At 41.7% G+C, this 22,084-nt stretch overlaps 1 protein-coding gene across 2 annotated transcripts in view; it reads left to right on the top strand.

The window, feature by feature from the left end:
- Nucleotides 1-22,084, top strand: part of dlg2 (discs, large homolog 2 (Drosophila)) — a 1,568,664-nt gene that overhangs the window by 1,172,583 nt on the left and 373,997 nt on the right. For both annotated transcript variants that reach the window (XM_070892045.1, XM_070892046.1), the window contains exon 17: nucleotides 17,169-17,283. In XM_070892045.1, the coding sequence (XP_070748146.1) occupies nucleotides 17,169-17,283 (115 nt within the window). The remainder of the gene's footprint in view (nucleotides 1-17,168; nucleotides 17,284-22,084) is intronic.

Below are 22,084 nucleotides of genomic sequence, written 5' to 3' on the forward strand. Positions count from 1 at the left end.
ATTTTTTGACCTTCTGCCGTAAAGTGTGGCCGTCCTTATCAACGACATGGCAATGCTCGATTCCCGTGATTCAGGAGGTCAAGGGTCATCATGACATGCGCAGAAGAGGAGACAGAGAGAGAGGGAGCTCAGTGGCACTGACAGCATGTGTGGCTGTGGTGTATGCTTGTCTGGCTGTTGTGATGGAGATTCACCAGTAGCAAAAAGCCTACTAAACACCAAGAACATAGTTGGCACCGAGTTTTTGTCCAACAAATAAGATATAACATGGAAGGGATGGAGGAGGCTCTGGAGCGGGTAGCCAGAAACAGTGGTAGCAGAGGGCTCCCAGTGGTCCCCGAGCACAGCACTCTAGCCTTCGGTTCCGCACCACCACTGCGAATGACAGATGAGAGCAAGGACCAAGATCCTGCTTCTGCATCAGAGAATGTTGCCCCCTCAACACCCCCTCACTCCCGTACCCGTGCACCCACCACATCTGCCTTCATCCCCCCTAATGAGGCACCGCCTGAGGAGCACCGTGGAGCAAGGAGGAGAAGGGATAGAGGTGGGAAGGGGGGGAAGGAAAGTGAGGTGCATGTGCGCAGGTGATGGCTGTGTTATATCTCCATCTGCGTGTATGCAATTTGTTGCAATGTATGGGGGCTGGGGACCACGCTCCTGATTTGTCTTTGTATTCTGTGTTGCTGGACATGTTGAACATGTGATTTATATCAATGGTGGAAAAAATGGGATGTGGGCGGGGCTTGGGTGTTATTGGCTGTCACTTATGATTTCAGACCAATGTTGGTATTAAACTTTTGTTATTGAACATAACCTTGTTGCGCATTGTCTCAGATAGCTGGATCATTACACACTGGTGATTCCTTACCGTGAAAGGGTTAAATACAACTTAACATCAATCAAAGTAAGCTTTAACTGGCACCATGGTGATGGGCACCATTGATGTCTGAGCTGCACACACACAGCAGTGTGTCAGCGTTATCACTCACATCGACGCTCTTTCAGGCAAATCTTTCCGATATCAGCTCCTCACGTAAGAGTGGGATTTAACAAATGCCAGCCACACCGCTGACGTCCATCCCGGTTAGTTCCACTTTTTGTGGGCAGTTTTTTGAGCGGGCGATATTCTGGCCGATATGTGTGCGAGGTGGTGAAATTGACGGTGGGCGATCTCCATGGCCACTAGTTTGGGTAAATATGCACTTTATGACAAAAAAACAGTCGCTGGGCTTTATTATTGATTCTCAGCGTTAAGTCCGTGAGGAAAGTAACGCTGGGCGATAATATGGGCATTGAAATCGTCCATTCTGCTGATTCCACCCAAAAAAAGTGGGCGGGCGTTAATATTTTTTCTTGCCTTTAAGCACATGGGGAAAATAACGCTCGGTGATAAGTCTCGTAAAAAAAGCCCGTCAGTTTCCATTTTGTGCCAAAATGGGCGATATCTGAGCGTTATATGTCATTTCAGCGGTTAAGTGGGCGTTGAGCCAGCAAAAAAAGTGGAGGTTCTAGCCCCATCTCGTTTATATTCTTGCCCTCTAGTTATAAAGGCTAACAATCCATTAGCCTTTTTGATTAATTTTTATACATGACTACTACATTTTAGTAATCTGTGTTCATGGACCCCTAAATCTCTTTGGACCATCAGTGTTCCTAGTTATTCACTATTTAAATAATACTGAGATCTATCCTTTTTTGGTCCCAAAAGAATGACCACACACTTAGCTGTGTTGAAATTGATCTGTCACAGTTTGCTCACTCACTTAAGGAAGGAAAAGGAAAAGGCAGAAAGGAAAAGGAGGTCGGGTAGCTCTATTAATAAGGGATGGGATCAGTGCAGTAGTGAGAAATGATATTGGCTCAGAAGATCAAGATGTAGAATCAGTTTGGGTGGAAATAAGAAATAATATGGGTAGGAAGTCATTGGTGGCAATGGTCTACAGGCCCCCAAACAGTAGCCACACTGTAGGACAGAGTATAAATCAAGAAATAATAGAGGTTTGTAAGAAAGGTATGGCAATAATCATGAGCGATTTTAATCTTCATATTGATTGGACAAATCAAATTGGTAAATGTAACCTTGAGGACGAGTTCATAGAGTGTATGCGGGATGTTTTTTTTGAACAATACATTGTGGAACCAACCAAGGAGCAGATGTAGGTGGTTTGCCTTGGTGGTTTCGAATCACCCCAGCCTATGGTTCTAGACACGGGAATTATTTGGGGGAACAGATAACTGAGCCACAGACAGGTCTTTCGGCCTCAACCGCACAATACTTTATTCGGTTCCACACACACATACACACACACACACACACACACACACACACACACCAGTAAAAGTAACACCTAGTGGCATAAACGAAACAGTACAACAGTACAAAAACTGTCCCATCCTAATAGGCCCCTGTTGCGAATTAAGACGACTAAGAAAACACACTACAGTAATATACAGGATATAACTGGATTCATCCAACAAATCCCACCTTACGCACACAATAATCACACGCAGCAACTCCCCACTAAACCCCTAAGGTTTGGTTTGGGATACACGATACCCCCTCACACTCAATTCGGTCTTAACGGTGTGTGCGCTTGGATAATGCTCACCCAGATTATCCGTTGGCTTACTCGCTGCTTCTTCCTTGGGGAAAGCTTTCTCTTCCGATTCCGTGCTGCTGGTGCAGCATTCAGATCCTGGTCTCGAGGGTCCTTCCGAAGGTAGAGTAGTGAGGCTCTTGTTCCTTCATTGGTGGGTTTCCTCTCCGTCCCGGACGGAGTGCACAGTTCTTGAAGTGAAGAGAGAAGAGAGAGAGAAATGGCAGCAAACTGCCTTCTCTTATATGTTACAGTCCATGCTTCTTCCTGCCAAAGTAGAGTATTTCCTTTGTCTGGGGTGATAGTCTGAATGGCCCATCATCCCAGATCTTACGTTCGTATATTCTGTCGATGGCTCCTGATGGCTTCTGCTTCCACTGGGTCTGCGACTTAATGGCAGTTCTTTGATCGGTTTCCCGCCTTTCAGGACTATCTCATCCAGGTAATGACGTAAATGGCCGTTGATGGGCTTCTGCTTCGCACCCGATCTTGGGCTAAGTGATTTCCATTTACTGAACAATCCTGCCAATCGCCTGGGATGAGTTTTCTCTCCTGGCCATTGTTGCCCAGAGACCTCGGTCTGCTCCAGACATTTTCAGCAAACAGTGAAACACAATGGGCTACACTTTCGGCTAAATTGTCGGCAATTTTCTCGGTGGTATAGCTGTTTTTCCACCCGGCGAAAGTTTCCACTTAAGTTTCTTCATGGTATCGCCCACATCTGAAGACGCTCGCCGGGACCAAACCGTCCACGTGCAATGCCGAGAACAACCGCCAGGGCATAAGTTTGGCCTCAACTGCCGACGTCCAGATCGCCGTGAGAACCATCCTGTAAGTGTTGCTTAAACAGGGCAGTAAGGGGGTACCCTGCAAAGAAAGGTAAGTTAAAGGTTCTTTATTTTTTTTTTAATTTTAAAACGGTGATTAGGTTTAAAGCTGTCTTGGGAATGCTTTGTACGTTTTATTTTTTTTTAAGGAAATTTTTTTTTAAAGTTTTCCCCCCTCCCTAGGCCCAACCGCAGCCTTGGACTAAATTTTAGTACTTACCGTTCATTCCAGTAACGACTGCCCATGTTGCTAACTTTCTACTTACCCGCCGAGAAAACCGCTGACAATGACTGTGCAACGCCCATTTTCTCGCCGAGAGATTAGTTTTACTTACTTTAAACATAAAAATGGAAATTCTCGCCAGCTTTTCTCACCGAACGTTAGCGGTTCTTCTCGGCAGGCAATCAGGCATGGAGGGCCTTTAGGGAAAGTCTAGCCCAATATGTCCAATATCCTGTAATATCTTCCCAGGGCCTGCGCTGATGCTTACACAGACTATTTTAGATCTGGTAATGTCTAACCAGCCTGGATTAATTCATGATGTCATAGTGAAGGATCCTCTTGGGAAGAGTGATCATAGTTGAATTTCCAATTCAGTTTGAGGGTGAGAAAGCTAGGTCTCAAATTAGTGTCCTAAACTTAAATAAAGGTAATTACAAAGGTATGAAGGCAGAGCTGGTTAAAGTGGACTGGGAAAATATATTCAAGGGTTAAAAAAAGCAGTGGCAAATATTTAAGGAGATATTTCATAACTCTCAGCAAAGATATATTCCAGTGAGAAAGAAAGACTCGAAGAGAAGGATGAACCATCCATGGCTAACTAAGAAAGTAAAGGATGGTATCAAATTGAAAACAAAATCATACAATGTTGTGAAGAACAGCGGAAGGCCAGAGGATTGAGAATTTTCTTTAGTTGTCAACTAAAAAAGGACAACTAAAAAAAATGATAATGAGAGAGAAGAAAGCTTATGAGAGTAAACTAGCAACAAATATAAAAACAGACAGTAAGAGCTCTACAGGTATATAAAAAGGAAGCGAATAGCTAAAGTAAATGTTGGTCCCTTAGAGGATGAGACTGGGGGGAATTAATAATGGGAAACACAAATAGCGGAGACTTTGAACAAATATTTTGTAACGGTCTTCACGGTAAAAGACACGAAAAGCATCCCAATAATTGATAATCAAAGGGCAATTGGAGGGGAGACAGGACTTAAAACAATCACTATCACTAGAGAAAAAGTACTAGGCAAACTAACGGGACTAAAGGTAGACAAGTCCCCTGGACCTGATGGCCTGCATCCTAGCGTCTTAAAAGAGGTGGCTGCAAAGATAGTGGATGCATTGCTTGTAATCTACCTGAATTCCCTGGATTCTGGATAGATCCCAGCAGACTGGAAAACCACACATGTAACGTCCGTATTTAAGAAAGGAGGGAGACAGAAAGCAAGGAAACTATAGACCAGTTAGCCAAACACCTGTCATTGGGAAAATGCTGGAGTCAATCATTAAGGAAGTAATAGCAGGGCGTTTGGAAAATCATAATGCAGTCAAGCAGAGTCAACCTGGTTTTATGAAAGAGAAATCATGTTTGACAAATTTGCTGGAGTTCTTTGAGCATGTAACGAGCAGGGTGGATAAAGGGGAACTAGTAGATGTCGTGTATTTGGATTTCCAGAAAGCATTCGATAAGGTGCCACATAAAAGGTTACTGCACAAGATGAGGTCCTACGAGACGAATTTAGGGAGCTTGGAGTTAAATTAAAAAGTAGCACTTCAAAAGTAGTAATCTCAGGATTGCTACCAGTGCCATGTGCTAGTCTGTGTAGGAATCGCAGGATAGCTCAGATGAATACATGGCTTGAGCAGTGGTGCAGAAGGGAGGGATGCAAATTCCTGGGACATTGGAACTGGTTCTGGGAGAGGTGGGACCAGTACAAACCGGACGGTCTGCACCTGGGCAGGACCAGAACCAATATCCTAGGGGGAGTGTTTGCTAGTGCTGTTTGGAAGGAGTTAAACTAATATGGCAGGGGGATGGGAACCTATGCAGGAGACAGAGGGGAATAAAATGGAGACAGAAGCAAAAGATAGAAAGGAGAATAGTAAAAGTGGAGGGCAGAGAAACCCAAGGCAAAATCAAAAAGGGCCAATTTACAGCAGAATTCTAAAGGGGCAAAGTGTGTTTAAAAAAACAAGACTGAAGGCTCTGTGCCTCAATGCGAGGAGTATTCGGAATAAGGTGGACGAATTAACTGCGCAGATAGCTGTTAACGGATATGATGTGATTGGCATCACGGAGACATGGCTCCAGGGTGACCAAGGCTTGGAACTCAACATCCAAGGGTATTCAGCATTTAGGAAGGATAGACAGAAAGGAAAAGGAGGTGGGGTGGCGTTGCTGGTTAAAGAGGAAATTAATGCAATTGTAAGGAAGAACATTAGCTTGGATGATGTGGAATCGGTTTGGATGGAGCTATGGAATACCAAAGGGCAGAAATCACTCGTGGGAGTTGTGTACAGGCCACAAAATAGTAGTAGTGAGGTTGGGGACAGCATCAAACAAGAAATAAGGGATGTGTGCAATAAAGGTACAGCAGTAATCATGGGCGACTTTAATCTACATATTGATTGGGCTAACCTAACTGGTAGAAATGCGGTGGAGGAGGATTTCCTGGAATGTATTAGGGATGGTTTTCTAGACCAATATGTCGACGAACCAACCAGAGAGCTGGCCATCCTAGACTGGGTGATGTGTAATGAGAAGGGACTAATTAGCAATCTTGTTGTGTGAGGCCCCTTGGGGAAGAGTGACCATAATGTGGTAGAATTCTTTATTAAGGTGGAGAGTGACAAAGTTAATTCAGAAACTAGGGTCCTGAACTTAAGGAAATGTAACCTTGATGGTATGAGGCACGAATTGGCTAGATTAGACTAGCAAATGATACTTAAAGAGTTGACGGTGGATAGGCAATGGCAAACCTTTAAAGATCATATGGACGAACTTCAACAATTGTACATCCCTGTCTGGAGTAAAAATAAAACCGGGAGGTGGCTCAACCGTGGCTAACAAGGTAAATTAAGGATAGTGTTAAATCCAAGGAAGAGGCATACAAATTAGCCAGAAAAAGCAGCAAACCGGAGCACTGGGAGAAATTTAGAATACAGCAGAGGAAGACAAAGGATTTAATTAAGAGGGATAAAATAGAGTATGAGAGGAAGCTTGCCGGAAACATAAAAAATGACTGCAAAAGCTTCTATAGATATGTGGAGAGAAAAAGATTAGTAAAGACAAACGTAGGTCCCTTGCAGTCGGATTCGGGTGAATTTATAATGGGGAACAAAGAAATGGCAGACCAATTGAACAAGTACTTTGGTTCTGTCTTCCCAAAGGAAGACACAAATAACCTTCGGGATGTACTAGGGGACCGAATGTCTAGTGAGAAGGATGAACTGAAGGATATCCTTATTAGGCGGGAAATTGTGTAAGGGAAAATGATGGGATTGAAGGCCGATAAATTCCCAGGGCCTGATAGTCTGCATCCCAGAGTACTTAAGGAAGTGGCCCTAGAAATAGTGGATGCATTGGTGATAATCTTCCAACAGTCTAGCGACTCTGGATCAGTTCCTATGGACTGGAGGGTTGCTAATGTAACATCACTTTTTAAAAAAGGAGGGAGAGAGAAAACGGGTAATTATAGATGGGTTAGTCTGACATCAGTAGTGGGGAAAATGTTGGAATCAATCATTAAGGATGAAATAGCAGCGCATTTGGAAAGCAGTGATAGGATTGGTCCAATCAGCATGGATTTATGAAGGGGAAATCATACTTGACAAACCTTCTGGAATTTTTTGAGGATGTAACCAGTAGAGTGGAAAGGGGAGAACTAGTGGATGTGGTGTATTTGGACTTTCAAATGGCTTTTGACAAGTCCCACACAAGAGATTGGTGTGCAAAATCAAAGCACATGGTATTGAGGGTAATGTACTGATGTGGATAGAGAACTGTTTGGCAGACAGGAAGCAGAGAGTCGGGATTAACGGGTCCTTTTCAGGATGGCAGACAGTGACTAGTGGAGTGCCGCAGGGCTCAGTGCTGGGACCCCAGCTCTTTATAATATATATTAATGATTTAGATGATGGAATTGAGTGTAATATCTCCAAGTTTGCAGATGGCACTAAACTGGGTGGCGGTGTGAGCTGTGAGGAGGACGCTAAGAGGCTGCAGGGTGATTTGGACAGGTTAGGCAAGTGGGCAAATACGTGGCAGATGCAGTATAATGTGAATAAATGTGAGGTTATCCACTTTGGGGCAAAAACAAGAAGGCAGAATATTATCTGAATGGCGGCAGATTAGGAAAAGGGGAGGTACAGCGAAACCTGGGTGTCATGGTTCATCAGTCATTGAAGGTTGGCATGCAGGTACAGCAGGCGGTGAGGAAGGCAAATGGTATGTTGGCCTTCATAGCGAGAGGATTTGAGTATAGGAGTAGGGAAGTCTTTCTGCAGTTGTACAGGGCCTTGGTGAGGCCCCACCTGGAATATTGTGTTCAGTTTTGGTCTTCTAATCTGAGGAAGGACGTTCTTGCTATTGAGGGAGTGCAGCGAAGGTTCACCAGACTGATTCCAGGGATGGCTGGACTGACACATAAGGAGAGACTGGATCAACTGGGTCTTTATACACTGGAGTTTAGAAGGATGAGAGGGGATCTATAGAAACATATAAGATTCTGACTGGACTGGAATGTTTCCAATGTTGGGAAGTCCAGAACCAGGGGACACAGTCTTAGGAGAAGTTTCTCCTCATCTCAGGCCATTTAGGACTGAGATGAGGAGAAACTTCTTCACTCAGAGAGATGTTAACCTGTGGAATTCCCTGCCGCAGAGAGTTGTTGATGCCAGTTCATTGGATATATTGAAGAGGGAGTTCTATGTGGTCCTTACGGCTAAAGGGATCAAGGGGTATGGAGAGAAAGCAGGAAAGGGGTACTGAGGGAATGATCAGACATAATTTTATTGAATGGTGGTGCAGGCTCGAAGGCTGGATGGCCTACTCCTGCACCTATTTTCTGTGTTTCTATGTTTCTATGAGAGCTCATAGGGCTGGGGGTAATATATTAGCGTGGATAGAGGATTGGATAACTCTTCTTCTTCTTAGGCAGTCCCTCGGAGTCAAGGATGACTTGCTTCCACACTAAAAATGAGTTCTCATGTGACTGATGAGTCCGATGCAGGACCTACAATCTTTGTCACAGGTGAGGCAGACGTTGGTTGAAGGAACAGGTGGGTGGGTTGCTTGGGTTGCCGTGCACTCCTTCTGCTGTTTACGCTTGGCTTCAGCTTGCTCCCGGCATAGGGCTCGAGGTGTTCCGCGCCTTCCCAGATGCTTTTCCTCCACTTTGTGCATTCTTGGGCCAAGGATTCCCAGGTGTCGGTGGGGATGTTGCACTTTTTGAAGGAGGCTTTGAGAGTGTCCTTGAAGCATTTTCTCTGCCCACCTGGGGCTCGCTTGGCTGGGGCTAACTAACAGAAAGCAGAAAGTCGGTATAAATGGGTAATTTTCAGGTTCGCAAACTGTAACTAGTGGGGTACCACAGGAATCAGTGCTGGGGCCTCAACTGTTTACAATTTATATTAATGACTTGGATGAAGGGACCGAGTGTAATGTAGCCAAATTTGAGGATGATACAAAGATGGGTGGGAAAGCAAGTTGTGAGGCGGATGCAAAAAATCTGCAATGGGACATAGATAGACTAAATGAGTGGGCAAAAATTTGGTAGATGGAGTATAATGTGGGAAGATGTGGGGTTATCCACTTTGGTAGGAAAAATAAAAAAACAAATTATTATTTAAATGGGGAGAGATTACAAAATGCGGTGGTACAGAGGGGTCTGGAGGTCCTTGTACATGAAATACAAAAAGTTAGCATGCAGGTACAGATAGTAAGTAGAACGGCAAATGGAATGTTGGCCTTTATTGGAAGGGGGATGGAGGATAAATGTAGGGAAGTCCTGCTACAACTGGAGTACTGCGTACAGTTTTGGTCTCCTTATTTAAGGAAGGATATACTTGCACTGAGGCAGTCAGAGAAGGTTCACGAGGCTGATTCCTGAGGTGAAGGGGTTGTCGTATAAAGAAAGGTTGAGCAGGTTGGGCCTATACTCATTGGAATTTAGAAGAGGTGATCTTATTGAAACGTATAAGATTCTGAAGGGGTTTGACAGGGTAGATGCAGAGAGTATGTTTTCCCTCATGGGGGAATCTCGAACTAGAGGGCATAGTTTCAGCATAAGGGATCTCCCATTTAAAACGTAAATGAGAAAGAATTTCTTCTCTGAGGGTCGTGAATCTTTGGAATTCTCTACCTCAGAGAGCTGTGGAGGCAGGGTCATTGAATATATTTAAGATGGAGATAGACAGATTTTTGAAAGATAAGGGAGCCGAGGGTTATGGGGAGTGGGCGGTGAAGTGGAGTTGAAGTCAGGATCAGATCAGCCATGATCTAATTGAATGGCGGAACAGGTTCGAGGGGTCAAATGGCCTACCCCAGCTCCTATTTCTTATGTTCTTAATCTATTACTGTCCTTCATAATTTTATGTTCCCATCTACACTACTTACTCTGCCACCAATCTTTGGGGTCGAAATTGCCCCTTCCCTTAAGGCCTCTTACTGCTAGAAATCGGCGGCCACGCAGTGGAATGGAATGGCCGCTGATTTATCTTGGAATGGCCGCCATTTTGAAAATTGCCCTCCTAGAAACATAGAAACATAGAAAATAGGTGCAGGAGCAGGCCATTCAGCCCTTCTAGCCTGCACCGCCATTCAATGAGTTCATGGCTGAACATGAAACTTCAGTACCCCCTTCCTGCTTTCTCGCCATAACCCTTGATCCCCCGAGTAGTAAGGACTTCATCTAACTCCCTTTTGAATATATTTAGTGAATTGGCCTCAACTACTTTCTGTGGTAGAGAATTCCACAGGTTCACCACTCTCTGGGTGAAGAAGTTTCTCCTCATCTCGGTCCTAAATGGCTTACCCCTTATCCTCAGACTGTGACCCCTGGTTCTGGACTTCCCCAACATTGGGAACATTCTTTCTGCATCTAACCTGTCTAAACCCGTCAGAATTTTAAACGTTTCTATGAGGTCCCCTCTCATTCTTCTGAACTCCAGTGAATACAATCCCAATTGATCCAATCTTTCTTGATAGGTCAGTCCCGCCATCCCGGGAATCAGTCTGGTGAACCTTCGCTGCACTCCCTCAATAGCAAGAATGTCCTTCCTCAAGTTAGGAGACCAAAACTGTACACAATACTCCAGGTGTGGCCTCACCAAGGCCCTGTACAACTGTAGCAACACCTCCCTGCCCCTGTATTCAAATCCCCTCGCTATGAAGGCCAACATGCCATTTGCTTTCTTAACCGCCTGCTGTACCTGCATGCCAACCTTCAATGACTGATGTACCATGACACCCAGGTCTCGTTGCACCTTCCCTTTTCCTAATCTGTCACCATTCAGATAATAGTCTGTCTCTCTGTTTTTACCACCAAAGTGGATAACCTCACATTTATCCACATTATACTTCATCTGCCATGCATTTGCCCACTCACCTAACCTATCCAAGTCACTCTGCAGCCTAATAGCAGTATCCCGGTGGTGATCCGCTCCCCCCACTACCGTTTCGCTGCTGCCGATCTATCCCGAGTGCATCATCAGAGCACGCACCACCAATGTACCTCCTTCCCCTATTTTGACCAACTTCCGGGCCGCTCAGAAAAAAAAGCCAAAGTGCTGAATTTCACGCAAGAGGCCACCACATCTACTGTTGCAGTGAAAACAGTCAAAAGACGATAGGTTCACTGCATTTTAGGTGGTTGGCAATTTCGGCCCCTTTGTGTTTTCAGCAAACTTTGATATATGGCTCTCAATCGTGTTATTGAATTCATTAATAAATATAGTAAATAGTTGAGGCCCCAGCACAGATCCTTATGGGACACCTTAGTCACTTCCTTCCCATTTGAGTACACACCCATTATCCCTACTCTTCTACCGCCTAACCAATCTCCCAACCAGGTAAATAATTTGCCTTCAGTTTCATGAGCTTTGAATTTTACCTAACAGTCTCTTATGTGGAACCTTATTGAATGCCTTCTGGAAGTCCATATGAACTACAGCCATGTACATTTCCCTGTCGACGACTTCAGATACTTCCTCAAAAAATTCAGTTAGGTTCATTACACATGACCTAGCCATTACAAATCCATGTTGGCTCTCTCTAAAAAGTTCAAATTTCTCTAAGTGCTTACTCATTTTGTTCTTAATTATAGATTCCAATAATTTATGCACAACAAATGTTAGATTAGCTGATCTATAATTTCCTGATTTCTCTCTCATGTTTCTTAAATAATGGGGAGCATCACGTAGGAGTAGTAGAATTAGAAAATCTTCTTATAAGAAAGGCACCATGGGTTGACTATTGGGTGAGAAATGAATGGAAGACAATTATTGTGCTGTGAATTAAATTAATCATTTTTATGACATTGGGCACTTGGTCTGCAATGTGGTTTTATAGAAGCTTCTGAGTCTGCAATGTCAGTATGTCATTGATGTAGAAATTGGCTAAATGGGTTTCCATATTCTTTAATGCAAGATTAAGGGACTGGTGAAGGATATAACGAGGACTGTTAATGCAGAGGGGCTTTCGATAAGTCAGGGCAGGGGATAGAGCAGGTCACCAAAATCGCTAAGCAATTAACTCATCCTTCATATCTATGGCTGCAATGCTTTTAGGTAGCTCTCCTTCTGCTGCTGCCTTGCTTCCCCCTGATCTTCCTCATTCAGTGATGACTGCTGTTGTTGCTTTTCCTTCGCCAAATGCAAACCTCTCTGTGTAATATGCAACACACCACTATGATGAGGGGACTCTTTGTGGGGCATATTGTAGGGAGCCCCATACCTGTCCAGCATCAGAACCTCTGCTTCAGCTGCTCTGTGGTGTGCTAAGTAATCATCCTTGTGGTCCCATGGTTTTAATTCTATCTGTGTTGCTCAGGCCTGGTGGGGTCGCAGAGGGGTGTCATGAACTACGTATGTAGGGCTTATCCCTTGGCCCCCAGCAACCATCTTGTCACATTGGTGGAAAGGTCAAATATTGGAATGTTTGAACGTCACTGGATAAATGCATCATGACAGCTGCCTGGGTAACTTGTACAAACTTGCATGATCCTGTTTTTGTGATCAGGTACTAGCAGGACATTAACAGACTGGTAGCTCTTCCTATTCACAAATAATGTTGGCTGATGTTTTGGTATCCTGATGACAATGTGTGCACAGTCAATGATGCCTTGGACATGAGGGAAGTCAGAAATTGCTGCAAATCCCTGGGCTCTCTCGTGTTGACCGTTGAAGTCAGTAGGGATGGGGATGTACTGGGCATTAGGGATCTGCTTAATGCTGCTGTGTACTGCAGACTGGGAGATGTAAGGTATGTCCCTCTGTAGTGGACTGGAAGGAGCCATGTCAAAGAAGTTAAAGGTCATTGACTTTGAGAGCCACTGGCAAAGCACGGCCTCCGGTTGAGTAGGCAGCAGGACCTGTTGCAGGACGCTGCAGAGGTCTGCATCAAATGCCTTGGAGAAGCATAGCTTCCTTATGCACTGCTCTTCAGATAGATCAAAAAAAGTGTATACTTTGTTAGGTATGGCCTCCTACGAGCAGCCTTCCTAATCTGCTGGCTGCTGAGGCTGCTGCTCCAGCTCCTCTTCCTTCAACTGTTCCTCAACCCAAATGAAACTGGTAACAATAGCACCCATGATAAGCAGATAAAGCTTTCTGAGCGTAAATAACGCAAAATAAATATCAGGAATAATGGATCTCCTTGCTATCCAAACAGCAAATTGGCACACAGATCCTGTGCTATAATTACCTGCAGGTGAGTCTCCCTTTAAATACTGCTTCAGTAGCTCTGGGAGACCAATTGTGCTAGGTTTTACTGGCGGGTTGGGCGCTGGATGGTACTTCCATGATTTCACGTTAAAATGGCATTGGGGTCCTAATTGCGCCATAGGACCTCGATTCACACATATTCATGATACACTATCTGCCGCTGCCAGGCGTCTTGGCCGACTAAAAAAAATGTGGTTTTGATGGTGCTCAACAGGAATGGAGCAGTAAGTTCTTTATAGTGATTTTAACTACTCACCCACCCTGTTCCTACCAGGAGGACAGAGTTAAAAATAGACCCTCATGAGGATGAAGAAAGAAGGAAGAGCATGTAGCTGGAAAGTATTTATATGCATTTTATTTTATCAGGATATTCTATCTTTTGTGTTGTATGGTCTTTTTGCCCATTGTGGGCTGTTCAACAGACATTCAATTTTAATTTAATTTTAATTGATAAGTTGAGCATAGAATGGTCACTGCTCCTCAATATTTTCTAACCTGCTTGTGGAAGAAGGGCTAGGAGCATTAACCACCTTTCTCCCTCCTTTACATGCAGCTCTGCTACTGCAGTATGATGAAATCTAGTGCTGGTGTGAAAATAGCTACCTAGCATTCAGATGCTGGTCATATGAGATTGCACTTAAATTTATGGTTATGCTTGCAGCGAGGGGGAAAAAAGGTTTCTTTTTAATGTGAAATACTTTAAAATCTAATATTGAGTCCTCCACTAATGACCAGTCAGCATCTGAAGGCAGAATTAGAATTGATGTTGATTCCAGCATTCACATGGATGGCTTCATCTCGTTTTACACAAAACACAAAATGTGTGAGACTGAATATAAATATTTGAGAAAAGTGTTTAGATTTGTAAAGGCAAGGTGTGCAGTAAAAAGAAATTGTGTTTTATTTTGCTGAATTCTTTTAAACTACTTCAATTATTTGCATTGTCCTGCATATTAACTATTTAATACTCAAACATAAAATATGTGTTTCAAAATCCCCTAATTTATATTAGTATTTTCAGAAGATGTTTTCCAAGCAAATATCGTTTATAGAAATAAACTTAAACAAAAGCTTTTTTTTGAAAATTATACCCACGAATAAAAATGTGTTCAAGAAACCTTGAATAATTATTTGAGAGAAAGAGTAAGACTGTCCAAGTGATGGCTGCCTTCTAGATCCTCACCCATGTGGGAGTTTAGAAAGTCAACAGGATGGGGACATTACAGCCTAACACAATCCTGCTCACATGCACACTTTCCAGCAGGGGTCACTGGATAATAATAAAGAGAAGGAACCCTGACTGATTTTTTTTCTTTCCTATGCCAGGACACTGTAATCAACTGTAATGCCCCTACTGCCACCCTAGCTACTAAGATTAACTGAGTGCACAGACTGGGGATTGAACCTGAGACTTCCCTAGCCTGTATGGTGCATCACCTGTTTTGTGTTCTTAAAATTATTGCAATACCTTCCTTTAACTCCAGCATTCCTACAATGTACTGTTACTTCACTGACACAGTAAGAATAGCATAGTAGGTGAATAATTGGATAATAATTATTTTTCTTTCAAAAATATATTACTATAGAATTGGAAAAATGATGCATAATTGTTTCACAAAACTGCATGTCGTAGCTCTCCCTCAGCGCTGAGGATAATTTCCTTTTTATTAAACAATTTCCCATTTAATCTGATTTTCACAAGACTTCCTTTAGAATATTGTGACATTTCTTATTTAAAATGAACCTGTATTTTGAGCTGAGTGAAACCAAAAATAGGAAATTTCCTTTAGCTATTTATGCTGGCAGTAGTGGCAAGCGATCAGAGATCATTTTTTTAAATTTGCATATAATTCACCTGTTCAGTCCTTTAGCATTAAAATGATAAACAAAATTGTGCATCCCCAGTCCAATCAGTGCCAAGTTCATTCCTGACACACAAAGTATAAAACAAGGCCCATTGTTGTTTTAAATGCAGATTCTTTTCCTTATGTAAATAATTGTGTTTAAAAAAATCCTTGTTCATTCCTTTTTCTGATCTTAGAATCCTAGAAACCTGTAAACAAATGAATTAAAATGGAGCAGGCTAACTATCAGGTAGAGGGGGAATCAGAGTTGAGCATTAGTGGAAAACAATTAATAGCTTTGGTCATCTGAATCAACAAATGAAACTATTATCCCTCAGGTGAAAGGGATATCGGAAATAAAGTCGAATAATGATTACCGACTGCAGTAAAAAGCTGCTGTCAGCATTTAAAGGCTTTCGTTGTTTGATGTTATGAGCTATTAAACCATTCCATCATGTGCCGCCACAGACTGCAGTGATAGGATGACGAGTTGAAATAACAGAAAACACTGATGCTTCAACTTGGTCAAATGACACCGGGTTTGACTGCACATTTTTAATGGGTCATTCCTTCTTGAGCTGTACTGCTGCTGCTGTGACAGAATAGCCCTGGCTCCAGGTTATTACTGGGAAGATTCAAACATAATTGGGAAGGTAGGCTTGTTTTCAGGAGAGGAATTGATGATTTTTTTAAAGAGATATCCATAGAACAATAACAGCATGCTGATTTCAGGTGTCAGTTTGAAGTGTTTCTATTGAAATTAACTGGGATGGAGGTTTATAGACATCCATTTCAATGTGTTTGGTTTCCCTGGTGATTTCTCTCAGTTGGTTGTTGAGGTTATCCTGCTGAGGTAAATGTATGCATGGTTTTCAATATCATTCTGTATTTGTGCTTTGAAGGAGTTTTTATTGCTTGTTTCTATTTTCTTAACTCTTTTCTTGATGAGTGGTTATATTGTGATTTTTTTAATTTTAGACTTTTGAAAATCCCTTTGGTAGACCAAGCATTGAAATAAAATAATGGGATGGATGTTGTTTGGTCTTTGAGTGCAAAGAGCTGTATCATTAAGCTATCACAGTTGTTAAGGAGACAGAATTTTCATTTGTAATGTAACGTTGAATCATTTTGGAATCAGAATGCAGGTATTGTGCAGGCTGATAGATACAACTATCGGGCAGATATACTGGGTTCTGATAGTAATCATTGTGTTTTTCCTTTCTGTATCCCGACAATATGCAAAACATATTTTAAAATATAATGGCTACAAATCAGTATATTTTTGAAAATCAGTAGATACGGACATACATTTCTTAATCTGTATTGTGATAACATTTTTACTTTAATCATTAGTATAAGAGAAATGGCTTTTGTATGGTATTATACCAAAATAAATGTCATCAAGAACATACTTGTAAACCTGTTTGAGTCGCTTAATTTTGTGCAGTGTAAATGCTTTGTGTAATTCCTGTGTATTTATGTGTACATGCATCTTCGACCAGACCTGCAATACTCTAATATGAAATGCCTGACAATGTTAGAGATGAAGGCTAACATGCATTGTTAAATGCAATCAGTAATGCAATGAAAAGGATGCATCTAGTTGATTAGTGTTAAAGTCTTTAACTTTGCAGCTGTAACCTGCCTGTTGGAGATCTGTTTGTAACTGTTGACTTTAGAGCAGAATAAAACATCTTGACCTTACAGATTTCTTTGAAAATGCATGTTTTTTATCCAGATAATGAACTTCATTCATTCCTGTGAACAGTGCAGTTTTCCCATCTTTATGTTTGAGTTTTCTGGCAGTGGGTGTGTATGTGTGTGGTGGGGAGAAGTAGAGCAAGTCCCAGTCATTTCACATTCGATAAGCCCAATATTGAATGTACTGTCGGAAAATGAGAGCTAAAATGTTTTATCTCTTTTTCTCTTCCTCCTCTCCACCCTCCCCATTCAGAGTACAGCCGGTTTGAGGCAAGAATCCATGAATTGCGGGAACAGATGATGAATCACAGTATGAGTTCTGGGTCTGGCTCCCTAAGAACCAACCAGAAGCGCTCATTATATGTAAGGTAAGTACATTTACTACTTATTCAGTTAACTGATAATTATACTGTTACATAAAGTATAATGTGTATAGATACATAAGCCTACATAGAAATTGGATTACAACCGAAAAGGGGTGCAATGTCGACGTAAAGCAAGCTGCACGCATCAAATGAGGCAGACAGGAGGACCGTGAATGCAATGAGGATCCTGCTCCTCACGGCTCCACAATAAGATAAGTTTAAAAAGTTCAAACTTACCCTCCAGCAGCCCCTCTTAAGGTCTGCTGTTTTGACTGCTAAGGGCCTGAAGAAACTGACCATAGCATGCATGGCGGAGGAGCCTTTACCAATAAGGCAGGTGGTGCACTTCCAGAATAAGCGCTGCATGTGGCCTGCCATATTGGACACATGGCATCCATTTTACACCTGTAAAATTGGTCGCATAGCAATCCAATTTCTAGGCCACAGCTCTTTAAGCATGGCCCCAAAATATTTTTTTAATCAGTAAATGACGCATCATATGTTCGAATACTGTTGTAGCTGATGAAAACAGTCCTTTTATATGACATGGGACTATGTGGGTAGCTTTGAACCAGCACCTGGCTTTTCAGCAGAGGATGAGTAGTGATAATGAAAACTTTTGCCTTCATTATTATTCCAACATGGTTCCATTTAGTGGGTGATACAACTTTAACATCACCAAAAGCCCAAAGATCACATCAATGAGGCTTTTTACTTCATGTCATTGGACAAGGATATAAACAACTGCACACTTGAAAAACAATATTAATGAATTGATACATTTTAGCCCCTTTACTTGCAGTGTCACTTTTAGTGAAATATTTGTATGTATGCAGATTATCTATAATTAGCTGCACCACTGAGTGGTGATGTGAGAGGTGCCATAGATCTTGTTGTTACTCACTTCACTCTGTTGGCTGTGAAGTCTGTTAAAGTATAGTCAACCTGTGCTTCCTGTCAGATTTGAATGTGCTATGTACTCCTGATATCAAAAGCTGTGCCTCGGGAAAAATAAATCTTTGTCTAAACTGCTGAAGGGAGAACAATTTACAGGCTGTCTATTCGTCTCTTCCATGGTGGTGTTTTCATAATCTGGCCTCCTACTTTTGTGTGTGCTTCAGTTAATTATTTTATAACATGACTTTAAATGTGGTACACAAAAAAATGATAGCTAGGTGTTTAGTGGCATCGCAAGTTGGACCATAAATCCATTACACCATAAGGTCATCAGCTCCCACATGACAAGCTCCCCATTCTAGCCAAACTATCAGGGAAATGCTAAAGAAGTAGGAGGTAACTCCTCATGTAGGAAAGAGGATAGGTCAAAGAATGAATGAGCCCACACTATTCTAATGTACCTTGAGCAGCTAATTAGATAGTCTCCCTTCTTCATTAGGAAATATCAAGTGGAAAATGCCAAGAATGGGAAAAAAATAAAACACATAATTTTGAAACAAAAGAGAATAAATTATAAACTAGAGCTACTTTCCTTCAAGCCTTTGGCAGCTATGATCTAAAGATCCTACCTTGATAACTGATTTAGGTATGATCTCCAATTCATGAATTAATTCTCACATTTTATTTTCTATAAGGTATAGGGATTTTTGTGGGTTAGTTTTTCACCACGGTCATGGTTCTTTCTAGCACTTGAATATAATGGGGTAATTGCATGGGAGTGTTTATATATGGTGCAGAAAGAGAAGGTCAGATGGTATTGGACTTTGCAGTGTCTTTCCCTATTGCTTCATAAATGCCAACTATCAGTCTATTTGGTAGCATTTACTGTCAAAAATCAGCATAGACCAGGGCTTTCTCCTCAGTGCTGCTCCAACCTGAGTATGTCTGCTGCTGTATGTGATTTCTGCTGCAACTTAGTATAACACTATTCTCTCAAAAACGGCAGTTCCTCTACTACAATACGCAGTGACCAGAATCACTTCCATTAGCAGCAGTACAACAGGTAGGAGAGACCCCGAGAGTAGGGGAAAGGGGGAAAATGGATGAAATGAAAGGGAGAGAGAAGGGGAAACTAGATGGCAAACAAGAGCGGGAAGTGTAAGTGTATGTCAAGAAAGGAGAGAGGGAAGGAAAAATGATGAGAAGAGGGAAGGTGGAAATAAATGGCAATGAAGGTAAGAGAGATGGGGAAGTGATTACAAGGAAGGGGAGAGGAAAAGCAAAAATTGTTTGCAATGAAGGGGAAGGAGGGGCAGAATCTGGGAGCAGTGCTTTCGGAGGGAGGGGGAAGCTAGAAGCGGTGTTTTGGGGTTCCAGAGGAAGGGGATAGTCAGCATTAACTGAGAGGGAGTGGGACGAGAGTGCTAGCATTTACTGAAATGAAGACAAAAGAGTGCCAGCATAAATTTGGGAAAGGGATTGGTGCCATCTTGAACTGAGGGATTTGGAGAGAGGAAAGGATGCCAGTTTGACCTGAGGGAGAAAAGAGGGTTCTAGCTTGAATGGAGGATGGATGAAGAAGGAAAATTGAAAGGGGAAAAAGTGTCACTGCCAATTGGGAGAGTTTGAAGAGAAGAAAGTGACTCCCAGAAAGAGTGGGGCATTGGATGGGATAGTGTCTCTTCGAACTGTGTTGAGAGGGAGTAAAGTGTCTCTGAACTGAGGTGTGAGTTGGAGGTGGGACAGTAACTGTTGAAATAACTTTTCAGGAAGTGATGGCTTTGTTGGTCTGTTGAAAATCCAAATTTCATTTTGTTTTTCATTATTATTAAGTTAAATATCTATGAATTGTGATGTATAAAAGTGCTTAAATTTAATTTATTTTTAAGGTAAAGATGCAAAATGTTCCAGGGAAGCAATGAATTGAACTCCCTAGAAATGTACTATCAATGTTGTGCTTCAACATTTGCATTTCCCCCATGATTCTTTCATTAACATGTTTTCCTCCAATATAAATGAAGGAAGATTGGGTATAGTTTTGTCTTATGTTACAAAAACGAATGTAACTATTTGTTATCACATGTCATTGGCTTATAATCAAGGCTATTCATGAGTTGTTGGCCTGCTGGGGAATGTGTCAGCTTTTTTGAAGTTGTTCATCTGCTTTTGCTAGATTTCTATATTAGCATGAACATTGGTTCACCTGGTTGCTCGTAGTATATATAGTGTCCCTTAATTCAAAGAATGCTAATTATTAAATGTTATTGAGAAACCGAAGCATAATCTTATGTATGTAGTGAGAGCGATGTAGCATGCTTTAAGGCTAAAATCAACCTGCTAACACCCCTCCCCTCTTCGATTAAGCTGGAAATAGAATTCATTGTCCATTCCTGGTCTTTCTGACTGGTGAAAAAAATCATACAGGCAGAAAGCTTAGGGTAAAACTACTAATTTGAATCTTTTGCTAGCATCAAATTATGCAGAATTAACAATAAATCAATAGGTAAAATATCAATATTGTACTTAATCTTTGATATTTTAAACTATTTCCTGAGACCCACATAACAAAACATTTCAGAATCTTTAGAGTTCTTTTTTAGAGAATGATTTAATTGAGATTTGGATAGATGTAAACATGCATACCAGATACTGTGGAATTTCATTTTATCATTGTGACGTGGAGGTAACCAGTTGAAGTGTGTGAACTACAGAACTGACCAACTGTCTTGTATTTATCAAAGCACCAAGAACTGTCAGTCGAGCCATTTTCAAAGGTACAATGGAGCATCTTGAATATTACATCATTTGAAGCACACCTCACTCAGGTCTAGCATACCCAGGAACTGCTAATTTCTACAGAGAATGCAATACCTTTTCCTTAGATAACTATTTACCAGGTCAAACAACCTGGTCTGATTTCTTGCAAGTATCCTGAATCTATGCTCAGCTATTAGTCTTTTGAGTAAAGATTTTCCATTTTAACCCTAGTTAGTTCAAAATTATTCACACTTCCTTATTAACTACAAGAAAACTGGAGATTGTGTACACTGAGAATGAACCACCTGAAGAAATTGATGAAGGTAGATTCAAGTTATCAGAAGAAAGGTAAAAAAAAGAAAGAAAGAATGACTTGGATTTAATAGCGCCTTTCAAGACCACTGAACAGCTCAAAATGCTTTACAGCCAATCAAGTACTTTTAGAGTTTGGTCACTGTTGTAATATAGGAATCGCGGCAACCATTTTGCGCACAAGCAAGCTCTCACAAACAGCAAAGTGATTATGAAAGCAGAAAGTGTTCTTGTAGGCTATCCCGAGTGGCTGTCTTGTAAGATGTAATTTTCTAGTTTTTCACTTCCAGTGTAGAGTCTTGCCCGCTCGCAGGACATATAGGAAATTTGGGTGAGTGCTGGGCAATATTTTCTGAATGTTTACATTAGCCAGAAGTTGAAGTCAGACAATTGCCCCGTAGTACCCAGAAAATGGACTGTTTTAAAGAAGGTATTAGGATTGGAGAGAATAGACGAGGAGTGGTTGAGGCAAGTAGCATGAATGCATTTAAGAGAAAGCTAGATAAGCATATGAAGGAGAAAGGAATAGAAGGGTATGCTGATAGGGTTAGATGAAGAGGGGGTGGGAGGAGGCTTGTGTGGAGCACAAATGCCAGCATAGACCAATTGGGCCGAACTGCCTGTTTTATGCTGTAGACTCAATGTAATACAATGTAATTGATATGAAGAAAGAAATTGATATGAAGAGAAAATACAAACTCCTGAGGAACCCATAGGTAGTGGAAAAGTGATAAGCCATTATTAATAGCTTTAGTAATGGACCTTTTACTGATCAATTGTTAAATGCACAGTGCCAGATACTGACAAAGGTTTTGAAAATTTCCATGGAAATGAAAGA

Source organism: Pristiophorus japonicus, chromosome 10 (genome assembly GCF_044704955.1).
Source record: "Pristiophorus japonicus isolate sPriJap1 chromosome 10, sPriJap1.hap1, whole genome shotgun sequence".
Taxonomy (NCBI): Eukaryota; Metazoa; Chordata; class Chondrichthyes; family Pristiophoridae; genus Pristiophorus; species Pristiophorus japonicus.